The sequence below is a fragment of the Solea solea genome, chromosome 3, assembly GCF_958295425.1.
Source record: "Solea solea chromosome 3, fSolSol10.1, whole genome shotgun sequence".
Taxonomy (NCBI): Eukaryota; Metazoa; Chordata; class Actinopteri; order Pleuronectiformes; family Soleidae; genus Solea; species Solea solea.
The window spans coordinates 10614074-10631081 of NC_081136.1; the positions used below are offsets into that span (position 1 = coordinate 10614074).

At 41.6% G+C, this 17008-nt stretch overlaps 1 protein-coding gene across 3 annotated transcripts in view; it reads left to right on the forward strand.

Annotated features, from left to right (window-relative positions):
* The window catches only part of slc8a4b (solute carrier family 8 member 4b), a 95027-nt gene that overhangs the window by 46543 nt on the left and 31476 nt on the right, over positions 1–17008 (forward strand). For all 3 annotated transcript variants that reach the window (XM_058625926.1, XM_058625925.1, XM_058625928.1), the window contains 10 exons: positions 4849–5108; positions 5815–5954; positions 6105–6257; positions 6346–6573; positions 7899–8309; positions 11157–11267; positions 11354–11506; positions 13447–13543; positions 13726–13917; positions 14435–14627. In XM_058625926.1, coding sequence (XP_058481909.1) covers positions 4928–5108; positions 5815–5954; positions 6105–6257; positions 6346–6573; positions 7899–8309; positions 11157–11267; positions 11354–11506; positions 13447–13543; positions 13726–13917; positions 14435–14627 — 1859 coding nt within the window. In that variant the 5' untranslated portion in view covers positions 4849–4927. The remainder of the gene's footprint in view (positions 1–4848; positions 5109–5814; positions 5955–6104; positions 6258–6345; positions 6574–7898; positions 8310–11156; positions 11268–11353; positions 11507–13446; positions 13544–13725; positions 13918–14434; positions 14628–17008) is intronic.

The window sequence follows — 17008 nt, forward strand, 5'->3', positions numbered from 1 at the left end:
CTGTGCATCTCCTTCCTGCCGTTCACGGATTTCCATCTCAGTCTCTGATTTCTTTTGTTTTTTTCTCACTAGACCTTGCTCTCCTATTCTCCTCTTTTTCCCCCTTTTTCTCTCCATCGGTTGCATCATCCTCTCCTCTCCTTATCTCTTCTCTAATCTTGTCCGAACCAAGTAAACCAAGCTCTTTGAGCTGTGTGTGCCACAGGCAGCCAGTGCCACTCTGCTCTCCCTCCTGGGTTTGCCTCACTGCCTCATTGCCTTCCTCTCCTCTTTCACACCATCACCCCCCCCCCAACACCCCCTAAGCCTGGAGCTTCCAAGGCTGCGGCCAAAGATCAGTCATGCATGCACACGTACACACACCCAGAAGATCCAGCCACACAGCACAACACCAGCAAATTTGTACAGAACAGCCAGCCTGCACACACACACACACACACGTGTGTTCTGAAGTTATTGCCAAGATCGGTCACGCTGGCTTTATCTCGTCCCTTAACACTTTCTGTGGTGTGGAGACAATAATGTCATCAGCAACGGAGGGAGGGAGGGCGGGAGCTATAGCTATAGGACGAAGGAAAGGGGCAAATGAGGGATGGAGGGAAGGGAGGAAGGGATGAAATGAGACATGAGGAGCTAGAGTGGTAGGAAGATTGAGGAACAGATGGAGAAAGGGAAGATGGAGGAGATGTTTTCAACTGAAACGATGCCCTATAAGGAAAATAAATGTAACTCAGAGAGAGTATAAATCAGATCAAGCCACTACTGTGTTGTATGAAATGTTTTTTTATCCAGAGGGAAGACAGATATTACAAAAGCCAATCCACGACCTGCACTTTCTTCAGACTGTTTGAGAAGTCACAGGTGTTTTGCACTGAAAGCAGTGGTATAATTGCACTTCACTCCTTCACTGAGGTGTTCAGAGGAGTGAAGTATAAAGGTCATATGACTTTTTGTTGGCAGTGTGAAAGGAGAGACAGATGGAAGAAAGGAGGGGAAGGCAAGACGGACTGATGGAAGTAGGAAGGCAAGGCTAGTCCGCGACGACGTGATTCATGCAGCCCGTGCACAGGATCATCGTCATCCTCTATTGACCTTTATTTCTAATAACAACAACACCATTATCTGTTGCACAGCAGTTGGCTCGAGCAAAAGCCGAACAAACTAAAACATTGCAGATTGCGAGCGTGTCAGTGGATTGTATGCAGTTTGTGTGTCCGCTGCCTACACTGCACACCCACATGTGCACAAGCGTCACTGTCAGTGTCGAGAAAAGTCCGAGCAGGTCCCAGCACACACACACACATGCATAGATCATTTTAGCAGTACCTACAGCAGCATAAGAGAAGTTAACCAGTTCCATCTTCTTCAGATGTTACAGTGTTGTGCTTCGGTTTGGTCTCTGTGCCGCATCTTAATCCGATTTTTGATGGATGTGCAGCGTCAAACGTTGTTGTTAAGGATCGCTCTTACGTTGGCTTTGAAAGTCAAGCTGGTAGCCTTCTTTGCGCATCAATACACGTGGAAACGCCGGCTACCTGAACATAAAAATGTCAGCATAGAAACAATGGCAGACCCTCACGTGGAGACTAAAGTGGTGTAAAACAGATGAATGCGTTTTACCATTCAGTTTCCGCCGGGTGTCACAGTCGAGGATGCATTCTGCAAACAAGGCAAATGCACATATTGCTCACTGTGACAGCCACAGATTTATTTACAGATGAGGGCGATGTGTGAGGGGCGATAAGGTTTGGGCTGAAAGGAGGTGTGAAAAGAGAGAGATAGTGTAGCGGATGTGGAGAGGTGCTAGAGATTTGATGTGGTGAGCGAGCGAGTAGGCGGTGAGAGTGAGAGAGAGACAGACACACACACACACACACACAAGATGGCAGGACGTTAACTTACACATATACTGTACACAGCAATGAAGCAGGGATGAGAGGATGCAAGAGTCTAACAGAGGCTGACAAGGATGTGCAGATGGAGAAGATGGGGAATGAGAGAGAGAGAGGGAGGAGTTAATGCTGAAAGGAGTCTTGGGACATATTTGTCCATTGAGTTTTGCACAAAATACTGAATCTATTGATTTGAAGCTGCAGTGTGTAACTTTTAGTCGATGATGTTATTGTTCTGCCTCTGTTTTGTCTTCACGAACAGAGATAATGTAACGTTATTTCATCTGAAAGCAGGCTCTGTCAAGCAAAACTATCAGACCTGACTGAGGGAGCGCTTGAGATAGATAGATAGATAGATAGATAGATAGATAGATAGATAGATAGATAGATAGATAGATGGATGGATAGTCAAGAAAAACTATCAGACCTGACTGAGGGAGCGCTTGAGATAGATATATAGATAGATAGATAGTCAAGCAAAACTATCAGACCTGACTGAGGGAGCGCTTGAGATAGATATATAGATAGATAGATAGTCAAGCAAAACTATCAGACCTGACTGAGGGAGCGCTTGAGATAGATATATAGATAGATAGATAGTCAAGCAAAACTATCAGACCTGACTGAGGGAGCGCTTGAGATAGATATATAGATAGATAGATAGATAGATAGTCAAGCAAAACTATCAGACCTGACTGAGGGAGCGCTTGAGTTAGATAGATAGATCTAAACAAATCCACAAACATGATTTTATTTAAGTAAAGAAGGAAGTGTAAAGGATGGAAGGTATAGAGGAGTGCAGTAGATGATGGAGGAGAGAACACAAGAGAGTGGAGTGTTGAAGTGACAGTGTGTTGTCAGGGCAGAGAGACCCTGGAAGATAGATGACAACAGGGTCAACGACTTCCTGCTAATGTCACAACAGATGACTAACTGTTTGTGTGTGTGTGTGTGTGTTTGTGTTTGTGTTTGTGTGAGAACACAGTCAGCACTTTTTCATCCAAGGCTGACTAACCCTGAGTGTGTGCGTGTGTGTGTGTGTGTGTGTGAGAGAGAGAGAGAGAGAGAGTGTGAGTTCAGCAACATCTGAACTATGAGCCGCAAGTTTGTGTTTCTGCATTTGTGTCTGTGTGTGTGTCTGTACAGTACATGTTTGTCTATTTTCCGATATGTAAGTGAATTTGATTTGGTTGTTTTCTTTTCTCGCCTTGTCTTTGATGAACCACTTTTGTATTATTATTTTTTCTTGCTGCTTATTTCACTTATATATAATATATGTGTTAGGGATGCACCATATTATCGGTGAAACACACCAAGATCTGCCAATATGATTAATGTCTACACCAGTAGGCTAAGTAGGCCATTACCTCCCCTCTAGTTTCTGTTCCTCGGTCTGCCGTGTGTTTGCACTGACTTGACCCAGCGCTGCCACTTGAAACTTTGTCTCTTCCTGTTTTTGGTCTGTTCTCACTCACGACATATTGTCTCCGTTGCTTTTGTTTCCTCATAATGGAAAGATATTGCCGTTGCATCGTGTCCCGTTCTCAAGTCAGCGTTTACAGTCGGCTGCACAGACACACACTTGCAGTGATATACAATAATGACCCGTGTCATTATTCACCCACGAAACACTTCATCCAAGGACTGTATTTCCACTGGGGAATAGTGGGAGCTCTGGAAAGTCTTGTTGTGGTTTGCTCTAATGATTAATGCTCATATATGAGAGTGTGTTAAAAAAAGTTAAGAGGCCTTCACTGTGCTCTCACACCAATAGATTACCGAGCTGTAGCAGAGAGCCTGGGGAATTTCTTTCTTGTTTTTTTTTGTTGTTGTTCAGCCTCAGCCTCAGAGTTTTTTATGCACTTGTATACAACCCTCTGTTTCTTCAGATACTGTTTACACCAACTACATTATTTATACTTCCATTAATCCTGTTTCCCACAGTGTCAGTACACCCCTGTATCTCTCAAGGTTAAGAAAATCAAAAGTCTGTATCAGTATCGCCACCAAAATCACCTACTGGTTTTCTTCCTTGGTTCACAGCCGACATCCTCAGAAAATTAAATTAAAATCCAACCTTTGCTTTTTGAGTTTTGCTGATCACAGACAGACAAAACCTTCGGCGTTGTTAACTGACATCTAAACTGAAACTGACTGAGTGGAGTAGACATTGGCATCAAATCTTACATTCTGTCCACCTCATTTTTGGGAAACAGCTGAGAAAATTGGTTGCGTTGTGGGAGGTTTGGGAAGTTTCTTTGGAAATGTAACCGCGGTGATGCTCTGGCTGTGGGAGCTGCAGTTTACTTTAAGACGTCTCTGGAAAACACATCACAGAAGGAAGAGGTGGTGTTTATAATCTGATCGTCTGAATGATGCAGACAATTTGAAAGTTTGAAAGTCCACATTACAAATAGAATTGTTTTTCCTGCCCACTCTGGTCCAGTTTTTTTTTTTGAAATCCTCCTATTGACCGTTTTGCACTCCAAACTCAAAAGAGTAGATTGATTTTCTTTCATCTGGACTCCTGAGGAGCTCAGTCCTGCTATATCTACCTCAGATGTTATTGTTTTAACTTTATTACCAGTGCTTGCTACATATATCATCATTTACAGTGCTTTTTGAAGGCTTTTTTTTCTTTCTTTTTTTCTTAGATTTTGTTGATGTAATGACCTTTCATAATCACTTTTATTACTTTTTTTATTTAATTTGTTCTCTTTTGAATCCACCCTGAAGCACTTTGCAACCACATTTCTATTGAGTCCTGCCAAGAAACAACTGAAGAATATGGTTTTGCTCACAGGAAACTGAATCTAGAGATTTCTCACCTTTAACTCAGAACATGAAAGTGAATTTGAAAGCGGCAGGAGGTGTTTTTCAATTTAACAAATGTAATTAAAACAGAAGTGGTGACTAACTCCCCTTCTGTCTCCACTCTTTCTTTGTCTTTCTCCAGGACTTGGACGCCTCCTCACTCTGAGACAACCCCACACAAACCACTTGAGCGCAGTGAATCCCAGGCTGCATCAGCAGAAATGGCTCCAGCAGCCATGTCTGTGCCATCATCTTCTCTCGCCTCCCGCTGCCCTTCCCGCTTCTCCTCATCCCTCCTCTTCCTCTTGCTTTCTTTCTCGCTGCTCATGTCGTGTCCCGGATCGGTCCACGCAAGTTCGCCGCAGAAAAACTGTACATCTGGTGGAGACCCATGTATGGAAGGTGAGTTGTGCCCTAATCTGTGATCTCGCTGCAGTTTAATGCATACGAGGGATTACCACGATTACTCAGGGTTTCTGTACTTAAACCTTTCAGAGAGTGGAGCTTGGGTTAAGACGGGTTAAAAGCTGTGTGCCAGCCATGTCGGCATACTGAACATTTATGACAACTGAAAACATCCTGTTTTATCATTATTATTATTATTTTAGAGCAAATTTCAGATAACAACCCACAGCTTGACCTATTGTGTATATTTTGTAATGGGCTCATTTACAGTATTTCATTTCTCAAAGTGGATTATTCAATCATTTCCATCCCTGATTCTATTTATGCTATTGCTTTTATTTTAACACATTGAACAAGATGTTAAATGTCCCTTGAGTGGGATGGGTCATAACTAGTCAGTAATAGGTCCCTGCAGTAATAAGTAATTAAATATAACTTGTGATTTATCTTTAAAAAAAATCATTATCATTTACTCTGCTCGTGTTAATCTAAAAACTAAAGAGTATATTTTGAGACGAGTCTGTGCAGAGGCTGTGGAAATAGAAAAAAATAGATTTATTCAGAAACCTCCACTTGCCAATACACTAATAAACACAGTGTAAGATCACAAGGAGAAAAGAGAAATGAGTGATCACAAAATCCCCGCAAATGAATATTGCTTGTGACGTCTTGCTGCAAATCTCTGTTTGATTGTCAATTTCAGGAGTGGTGCTGCCCGTGTGGAACCCCCAGAACCCCTCTGTGGGGGACAAAGTGGCGCGGGCCATCGTTTACTTCGTGGCACTCATCTACATGTTCTTGGGCATGAGCATTATAGCGGACCGGTTCATGTCATCCATAGAGGTAGGCAATACATTATTAACCTACATCACAAGTTACCACCAGTCGTCATTAGTTATGTTGCTAAGGAACAACAAAGATGGAACAGGCTTTGTTTTCATTTTGCCTCTTCTCAACTGTTGGTGCCTCTTCTATTTTCTCCTCACTTTGCAGGTTATAACCTCCCAGGAGAAGGAGATCACCATAAAGAGGCCAAATGGTGAGACAACCACCACCACAGTGAGGATCTGGAATGAGACGGTTTCTAATCTCACTCTGATGGCGTTGGGGTCTAGCGCCCCGGAGATACTGCTGTCTGTTATTGAGGTAGGTCTAATATGAGCCAGATGGTTACGCATCATATGAACCAATACAAAGACAGTTATCCAATGAATGTTTTTCATCCGACGTATAGGTGTGTGGTCATGACTTCGAGGCCGGATCTCTGGGTCCAAGCACCATCGTGGGCAGCGCTGCCTTTAACATGTTTGTCATCATCGCCCTGTGTGTGTACGTGGTTCCTGATGGAGAGACTCGCAAAATCAAGCACCTTCGGGTGTTTTTTGTCACAGCAGCATGGAGCATCTTTGCCTACATCTGGCTCTACTTGATTCTGAATGTCTTCTCACCCGGAGAGGTGGAGGTGAGGATGGAAGACAAAGAAATGTGATAAAGCTAGGAAACAAAGATATATCCTACTGCCCCAAATACAAGAAAGCTTAGTGTCTTCTGTAGTCAGCTATAGCAGGAAAATGGAACTCTTGGTGCGTTTCCACTTTTCTACAGTTCTAGCATGACTCTATTTGTTTATTCCTTCTCCATTAGGGGTAGTACCTGGCACTGGAATGTCGTAATGCCCAACTGTAGATCTGTTAAATAGACTTAAAAATCCTGAAAACATGCATGAATCTCCAACATTTAGCAAGGAAATGTCTAAAATCTCAATATTTCACAGTCTGGTGTAATTAGCCACAGCACTGCCGAAAACTGGCGATCCGCCGTATTTCAGTAAAGTGAGGAGATGCTATGGAGTAATGGAAAACGACAACCATGTAGACGTTGGAAAAGCGCCATCTGTCTGCCATATCTCCATGATTTAGTCACTAACATCTTGCTAGTGCCTCTGCCTCAGCAGTGTCTGCTTTTTATGAAGTGTCCTTTCATGTCCTGTAAGAGCAAAAGCAGGGTGTGTGCAGACAGACAGGTCATGTTTTGTTTGTTTGTTTGTCTGTTTGTGTGCAGGACAGAGTTTTCTCCTGGACATGTATGGCCTAATAAAAAAATATTAGATTTTAGTGGTGATCCAGATTCAATTTAAACAAACAATTGCTTACCTTGTGAGATAAGGCAATGTATTGACAGTGTGGGGGAAAAAAGCAGCGTGGGGGGAGGTTTGTGCTCAGTCTGGTCTATTGATTCTATCAGGACATAACAGCACATTTTTAAGAATAAGATATAAAGTGTTTAAAAAGATGACCCTAGCTTCAGAAGGGAAAGTTAAGAAAAGAGATCTTTGAACGTTAGTTGGGCATCTGCTAGCCTGTTTTTATGATCAATTTCAACTTGCGCAAAAACACTTTTTCTGCTTGAGCTGAGCTCACAGTGCCCCCTGCTGGATGATGCAGTGATGACTTATTCTGCTATTTTAAATGGACATGAGAATTTTAAGTGCCAACTTTAATCAAGTTGTGCCTTCTCATCTGTCAATGTTGACTTTGCACCACCTGCTACTGGTGAACTTTTTTTAAAACCACAGTATAAAAATGTATCTTTATTATTATTATTATTATTATTATTATTATTATTATTATTAATAATAATAATAATAATAATAATAATAGTAGTAGTAGTAGTAGTAGTAGTAGTATTAGTAGTCGTCATCGTAGTATTGTGCAGCAGGGAAGGTAAGGAAGTAAAGGAAGGAATGAAAATCAGGTGTTAACCCCAGCTTCCTCTTCTCTTCTCCAGGTGTGGGAGGCGGTGCTGACCTTCCTCTACTTCCCGCTGTGCGTGGTCCAGGCCTGGGTGGCTGACCGACGCCTCCTCTTCTACAAGTACGTCCGCAAGCGTTACCGGGCAGACAAGAGCCGCGGCATCATCATTGAGACTGAGGGAGGGGCAGATGGAGGGTTTGGAGGCATGGGCGGAGGAGGAGGGGCTCTGGGTCCGGGCGGGTTCACCAAGATGGACATGCTGGAGCTGGACGGACAGATGGCGCTGAACTGTCACAGTGGGATGGACGGCGGACTGATGGAGGACGGAGGAGCCAAGGACGAGGAGGACGAGGCGAGGAGGGACATGGCGAGGACGCTGAAGGAGCTAAAGCAGAGGCACCCGGACAAAGACATGGAGCAGCTGATTGAGATGGCTAATTATCAGGTGAGTGCGCTCACATGTGTTCAAATTCATGCACCTACTGCAGAGGTTTGTGAATAAAATTCAATGAATAGGGTTCAGGAATGGTTTTATATTATGGAAAAAGTTCAGCGCCAAGACTAAGGTGAGAAGGTTGACATACATCTCATCTTTCTGTGTTAATTGTCACTTTTACAGCAGCCATTTTGACACGTTTTAGCAGGAAAGATGTCGCTAACGCTAACGATGGCTCTGTTCACTCAGTAAGTCAGAACAGTGTGACAGTAAACTAGCATGAAACTGTGAAAGCTTAATCAATTTTATTATTTACACCTGTGATTCCCCCCCCCTAATGTTACTTATCAAAATGGCTGCTGTGCAAAGGACCCAATTAGCTAGCTTAGATAAATTAGCTTAGATTAAAGACTGGAAGCATGTGAAAACAGGTAAAACTGGCTCTGCTAAGGTAAAAAAAAACTATGTTTTCTGGGTGGTACCTACAGATTAACTAATTACCATTTGTACACAAACAGAACATTTACAAGCTGTAGCTATTTACAGCAGTGAGGTGTAGTTAAAGAGGTAAAGCTGCGGCTATAACTCCTGTAAGCTAACATGATTAAATATACTGTAACGTGATAAATTCCTGTGTCGGCCCTACAATGGGGACATTTGCCTGCAGCAGCAATAAAAACACTAAAGTAAACAAGGAAATCAATATATACAGTGTAAACGGGACGTAAACAGTGGCATTAGGACTGCGGTGCACTAGAAGATATTGAAAACTGTTCATACGGTTTGAAGTTGCATAATTTAAATGGAGATGCACCTGAGGGAATAAGTAGTGCAGTCCTAGTGTTTGGTGCTTTGAGAGCTTAAAAAGAACAATGTTAGGGCAAAAAGAGTTGCGTGAATGCATTACTAGTCCAAGGGAAAATAGCTGATGTAGCTTAAATTAAGCAGCTGAATCTGAAGAAAACAATGCTCCCTGTTTTTTCCCCACTTCTGCTGACGCGAAACATGTGTTTTCTGAAGCCCAGATACAGAATGACTCACAACCACACCACATACTGGGACTCTGAAGGTGACAATGTTGAGGGGTTAACAAGGTGCTTTGGGTGACAGCAGGAAGACGAGTTTAGAAGGTGACAGCGGAGATGTTACACAGAGAACATTTTGAAAACAGCAACTTCAGAGGTGTTGAACAAATTTTTTGTATGCATTTGCACAGCTAATATTTACATAACTGCCTCACTGCTTTTAATTAATTTGTTGTGTTTTATATTGTAGCTGGAGGAATTAATTGAACTGGCTCACTACATCCCTAATGATCTAAACGTTCACTCGGCACGGATAACACAGTTTTCAGCACAGAGTTTTGGTGGTGGTGGTGGTACTTTTTTCCCTCCAAAGGGAAACACATTTCCTTGGAGAAAAACATGTCACGATTTTATTGGTGAGATAATACAAACAGGATAAACACAAAAGACACTTCAACTATTTAACGTTTATAAAATTTCGTTCTAAAATGTAACTACACAAACTTTCCCATCACAGATGCGGAGCTTCAGTCCACAGTGGAAACAAATAAAGATAATAACATTTGTTCCTGATCTAGTGTAAGTCATGAAAAATAAATGCTATAAGTTTTCAGGCCCACTAAAGAGACACAGAGAGAAGTCAAGTCATATTGCCATTCATAGGAAGAACTATTTCACTTGCAGGGAATGACAATTTTGTTTCTTTAAAAGTCTGGGTCACCGTATCTGCAGCCTGAAGGTAGTAATGCAACAGCAGTAAAAAGTCTAATAGGTTTCTCTCTGCTTTGTTTAGAGATGTGGATATATATTTTTCTTTAAGGCTACTGAGACTGGTGTCTAGCACATTACCCTTAAACATCTTATGCAGTGAATTAACTTTTGAAGCCTGATATGCAGGGAAACGCTCTTCAAACGCATTACAAGTGAATCTAATGTTATATGAAATGTGCACTTTCATTTAGAGCCAAGCACTGAGCTTTTTGGCATTAGCTTAATTGAGTTTTGATGGCTTAAAATGAAGGGAAACATTCTGCTTTCCCATTCTCCGACACTGGGCAACCTTCATTCCCTCCCATTGCAGTCACAGACAGCTGCCTTGGAGATTTTACTCGTCAAGGTAAATTGGGGTTCTTGTGGTCATGGTGAACACTTAAGTAAAACAAGTAGTTTGTTCACTCAGAAGGGGAATAATTGGACTTTGATAGAAGTTGTACTGCAAAAACACATCAAGTTTTTTCACTAACCTAGCAATTACTAACTCTGTCCTTCTCAAGAGACAGACTTTTCAAACTTAGCAGCTCACCAAATGGTCTAATGATCTCTGCAGCTACACTCTTCCTATTCAGTTTGGTAGGTTATTGGGATATTAAATTGCTAGTCACTAATCATTTTTTTTATTAAAATCATTAAGAATATAATGGAAAGCCTCATTCGATCCTAATTTTGCAGCTAAAAAAGCCAGCCAAACAAACACAATATTATTATTATTATTATTCTATACTAGTGGGATTCCATTAATTCACTATTTTACAGTAAAGGTTTTTTTTGAAGCCCACACTCCAGAGAAAGGTACAACCCTCACTTTTCTAAGTTCGGGGACAGGACTCTAACACACAGCTTCAAACCTTTTGAAGTTCCTTTAATGAATCTGTCAGTGCCTGTGGATCTCTAAACTCCCTGTGGGGGGCATGAGAGGAATTTCCCATGAGAGGTTCACCTTTGAATTGCATTTGACAGTTTAGAAGTGAAAGCGATAACAAAAGTGGGACAAATTGAGTTAAAGATAAAAAAAATGATCAATACAATAATTGACTTTACGCATTGATTGCAGGTCCTGATGCAGCAGCAGAAGAGCAGAGCGTTCTATCGTATCCAAGCGACCAGGATGATGATTGGAGCCGGCAACATCCTTAAGAAGCACGCTGCCGACCAGGCTCGCAAGGTGAGACGAGCACTAAACAAAAACATGAACACATGAATATTGCTTCCTTTCTTCATTTAGGTAACGTGTAACTAACTGTCTTCTAGGTGGTGAGCAGCCATGAGACCCAAGCCCAGGAGGACGACCCTCACACCATCAGGATGGATTTTGAACCCTCTCAGTACCAGTGCTTTGAAAACTGTGGTTCCTTGAAACTGACAGTTGGCAGACACGGAGGAGACCCTGGAGTTACTGTGAAGGTGTGTTTGTGTGTGTGTGTGTGATGTCTGCAGGACAGCAAACTGCTCAGTGAAAGTGTATGTGTGAGAGAGCAATACCTAGTAGGGATAGGCATTTCAAGCAAAAAATGCTAATCAATAGACATTGACTGGCAACACATACACAGATACACACACACAGATGGTGGACCAAAGAACATTTTCTCGATTTCAGTTTTGACTTTGAGTTGTTATTCCTCTTTTGATCAAGGACAGCAGTCAGATATTCTGAACAGACTTACTTTGAAGCCTCCTACAAAGTCTGTGTCACTGGAATTTAAACCCTAGCTGCTCGGTTTTACTAAAAAGGTTTTACAAGGTGGTCTCTTCCTTTTATGTCTCTGCTTGCATACTAATTAAATTATTATGCTGCAATGTCAGCCTTGTCTGCAGAGTTATGGTGATGGCACGGCCTCAGTGTGTCAACTCCTGAAGGCTGATTCTAAAGTCAAGTGGCCTATTTAGCCTGCTTGTTGTTGGCTCGGTGTCAGAGCAGCACATTAAAGATGAGAAAAGCATATTTCGTAGTAGAATGCCTCAACAAGGCTACACAACAATCCTTAGTCTCAGAATATTTGGAATCACTAAAACAAAGTCTTCTTATTATGTTTAGTCATTTTCGTTCAACACTTAAAGGAGTAAACATTTTGTTGTCCATCATAGTCTATGCTCGGCACAATCCATCACTATTTTAAGCAAACGTAGCTAAATTATTTGCAAACAAACACATTCTGTGTGTAACCTCGTCCAACAGACACTGAGTAACATTAGCTTCAGTCCGCACTCCCACTGACTCCTCAGGGAAATATCTTAAGCTGCTGAAGTCACCACTGTGTTCACTACTCACTAGCGACATGGTAACTGTCAACCGCTGCAGGGAAGCTTGTGAACGGTGTATATTTGGACTTCAGTCACTGGAAGAAGCTGTGAATAAGATGACGGACAACGTGTACATCTTGCACTGGTGGTGTCTTAGTCAGAGCAGTAGTGATCTAGACATGGAGCTACAGTATTTAAGTCCCACCTGAACTACTGGGATCAAAATCATCTTGTCTTTTTCTTGAATTATCTTCTTTTTTTTGGTTTTGTCCATGTGCATTGCTCTAACACGGAAGACTTACCCCTGCTTTATGTTTTTTTTAAAAAAGGGTCTGCATACAGAAATCTCTGTCAAGTCAAGCTAAGCAGTATGATTGACTGATAGATTATCCATATTACTGCAACAGATGTCCTACTAATCATATATAGAGCTCATGATTTAATTAATTATTGAAAGCAGAGCTGATTATCAAGTCACTATATCAGCCAGCTTTACTAGTGAATTCAAAAATAGGTTTAAAGCTGCATTCACAGTACAGTATGCACATTTCAAGAAGGCTAAAAATAGAGCAATGCTAGAGTGACTACAACACAACACAACACCAGCAACAGTGAAACGCTGATTCAGCTTTGCTAATAAACTGCCAGAGATGAATTTGAAGTCATTTGAATTTTTACCCTTTTGTTTTTGACTATAAATAATGAATGCACCTCTGAAAGTATATGTGGAAACTTCTGTATGAGATAGAGGAGGTTAAAAAGCAGGGAGATGCTGAGTGAGAGGACAAACAGAGAGGAAAGAATTACGGATAATGTTGTTATGTTAATTAATTGTGTTTATTAGACTGTATCTGACCACAGGCCGCGGTTTAATTGAGCTGTTTTTCTTGATTCCCCCCCCCCCCCAAATGCACCTCTTCTTTGCCATTCTGCTCTAAATTTCTTCTTCTCTCTTGTCGGGTATTCTTCCTCTCCCTTTGTGCTTATCTGCCTCTTTCACACATTTCCACTTCTCTTTCATCTCCGACGGCTCTTTTTCACGCTCTCCCTCCCCCTCTCCCCCAACACCACTTCTTATCTCTTTATGTCCCGTTCTCCCGCAGGTGGATTATCGCACAGAGGACGGTACAGCAAACGCAGGTTCCGATTATGAGTTTGCGGAGGGAACACTGATGTTTAAGCCCGGCGAGACCCTCAAAGGTAAAAGCAACAGTGACAGCAGTGACTCATGGCATAGTTTGGAAAAACAAGCCACTGAAGCTAATCCTGAAAAAGCAGAGCTCATCTACATTTTTGGCTCCAATAAAAACACTATTAAAAATCATTTTGATACCACTAACACTCTGCTGTGATACATCCTTAATGAAATCTTCTTTGACCAGAGATCACAGTTGGAGTGATTGACGATGACATCTTTGAGGAGGATGAGTATTTCTACGTCCACCTCAGTAACCCAAGGCTGGCTGGTTATCCTGAGATTGGCACAGTTCCTCTGGATACTAGTGTCGCGCCCAAAGCCGTGCTGGGTGACAATCACACAGCCACAGTGACCATCTATGATGACGATCATGCAGGTAAGAATTATGTTTAATTCATACCCTACTTCAACTCACAATAATACAGGAATTATAACACAACTTTAGAACTATAATATAGTTTTCAAATCAGTGCACAAGTAAAAAAAACTTGAAGTAAAACATGCAAAAGCGACAAAAGTAGGTATTATGATGTGATAGAAATGTGTCATTTAGTTTTTGTTTAAATCCCTTTGTGATCATAGCGTTGTTGCCACATGTATTCCCAGGCTGTGCACTTAAATTTATCATAGGAAGGTTTAAAGAGTTCCAGTCACTTACAGGACTTTGATAACGTCTGAAGAGAATGGATATGCACGCAGATAAGTGTTTAGGGGGGTGTTCATCTAATGCTAATTATCTTTCATCAAGAGAGAGTGGGTGGTAATCTATTATCCTCGCCATAGCTCTTTATGTACCATAAACCTTTGAGAGCAAGCTAGCGAGTGAAAGCGTGGGTGTTCAGCACACTCATCTGCCTCCGTGAAGTTATACCTTCCCTTTCATTCTTTTCCAGGTATCTTTACCTTTGAGAGTGCCAGTCAGAGGGTGAGTGAGAGCGTAGGTGTGATGGAAGTGAAGGTGCTGAGGACTTCAGGAGCCAGAGGCCTGGTAGCCGTCCCCTATCGCACCCTGGATGGCACCGCAAGAGGTGGGGAAGACTACGAGCTGTCTGCGGGCAAGCTGGAGTTTCAGAACGACGAGACGATGTGAGTACAGAGATGTTGTCTTATTTCTGCTGCGAGTGATGCACATTTGAGAAATCCGCTTTTGAACGTTAGACTTTCTTGATGTGATGAAAAGTTATACATTTTCCTTCCCAAAATGATTTTCCTGGTTGTCACATGTGTTTACTGTGTTATATTTCAGTACAAGCTGCTCAAAATGTCTTAGCCTCCACACTATTGTTAAAGTGCTGGGATGTTTTCTGCATTACAGAAACAGTCATCATGTTTTCATTTTGATTGAATACATCACTAAATAAGGAAGTAAAAACAAATACAAAATACAACTAACAGTACAATACAACGGACTAAAAAATAAACACACTTTGATAAATGATAAAAAAAACAACTTTAAAAGTATAGAAGGAAAACTTTGAATGAGTGAATTTAAATAGTCTAAGTCTGCACAATAAAACCAAGGTATCTTTCCTAACCAGTGCTAAAAGCCAGCGAGAAGAGATACAAGAAATATAAATAGCTTTAAAAGGTAGATAACAGCATAATAATGCATTCTTATTCTTTTAAGCGCGCACACACACACACAGTCGCACAAAATCGTCCTTGCAAACTCGCACACATGCATTTTTAATATGCTGATGTTAGTGGTGTTAAATTGACCAGTACGTAAAGTGGCTGGGAAAGCAGTTTTACTCAGAACCTCCTGGGGCCTATAAAGCACGTGCTCTGTGTGAAAGAGTGCATGTAGTGTTGTATTTCTATCCATATACTGTATTTGTATCTGTATGGTAACCAATTAGAGTTTTACTCATTAACCACAAGGGTCATCCTGCAAAGTGAGAACTTTTTTTTATGAAAGCTCCTGCCTCCTCTTGATTCTCAAGGTCAAACACAGGGTTAGGACAGTGGATCTGTGTTTTTATTATGACCTGAGTACAGTCACTGTATTTACTCTGTGTTTATGCCAGTACCTGCAAGTGTAATACACAGGCAGACTTGTGCTTGTGTGTTCTTGTGTGTCTAATGTTGGCAAAGCCATTCAAGAGGTATTCATCTGTGGCTTCCCTTTAGAGAACAGCTAAGACAATGAAGCGTGTGTCCACTCCGTGCTCAGTTTTAGTTTTGTACGTTCAATGTGAGGAATAGTTCATCTCAAAGGACTGTTTCAGGGTCAGGATTTTGCCTTGAGGTGAAGCTCAGATTTGTATTTGTACTGTAAACATCATTATATGAATGCATCTTAATTGGGCTCCTCACAGTTAAAGGGGTGTAATTGTTTGCTTGCCATTTGATATGTAAAAGTGTCACTACCTGTGTGTGTGTGTGTGTGTGTGTGTGTGTGTGTCTGTAATGATCTACATTCACTGATTAAATCACTGCTGCTGGTGAACAGTAAGGTCATGAAGGGTTGAGAGAAGAGTGAGCGGAAGGTAGACAGAAAGAGAGCAGACGGAGAGATAAGATACAGATATAGTGCAGTATCAAGGCTGCCCTGAGGTATCTCAGTTAAGAGGGAGCTTGTGTGTCAGTACAGGAAATGGAATATGTGCTGATTTGATTGCAGTTGAATAGATGAAGCTTCTGGTGTTAAGAGTGTGTTACTGTCAAAGAGGTGACCTTTGTGGGTCAAACGTAAAACAACAAACAAAAGCTTCTTCCTCTGGTGGTGGTGAGTTGTGACGAAATGGCCTGCAGTTAATAACAGAGTTTGATTTTAGTTTAACTAAAGCGGGATTACATACAGCACAGTACAAGGGAAACAGATGCAGCAAAGGCGAAAGTCGTGCAGTATTTGTAAGTTTTGATGACTTCTTTTGTCAAGCTGTTCCAAAGGTTTGGAGCTCCTGTCACCTTTTGTCTTCAGCCCTGACTGGAGGATATAGCTAATGAGGTCTTATCGCAGGATCTCAGCCAGGGATCTCAGTTTCAAAGCCTGTTATGTTCAGAGCCTTAAAGGTCAAGAGTAGATTTAAAGTCACTTCTGAAACAAACCGGTATTCAGATGCTAAAATCTGGTACATATAAGTATCCTTTGGACCAAACCGTGGTACAGTGGCTAGCATTGTTGCCTCACAGCAAGAAGATCATTGGTTTGGATCCCGGTGTAACCCATATGCTTTCTGTGTGGAGTTTAAATGTTCTCCCCGCGGGTGTGTGGGTTCTGTCCTTGTACAGCTATCCAAAAACATACAGATTAGGTTAACTGCACATGTGTTTGTAAGTGTGAGAGTGAATGGTTGCTTTATGGTGTCTTTTTACTTGCGTCACTATCAATATCAACAGTCCTCCTTTATTTTTCTCTGTTTTTTTTGTTTTCATTTCGCTGTCCTCCCTGCATCACTATATTTGTAGACTTCCTTTCAAGCAGAATGACTCTTGTCATTTCCCTCCTCTTCCAGTCTTCAGTC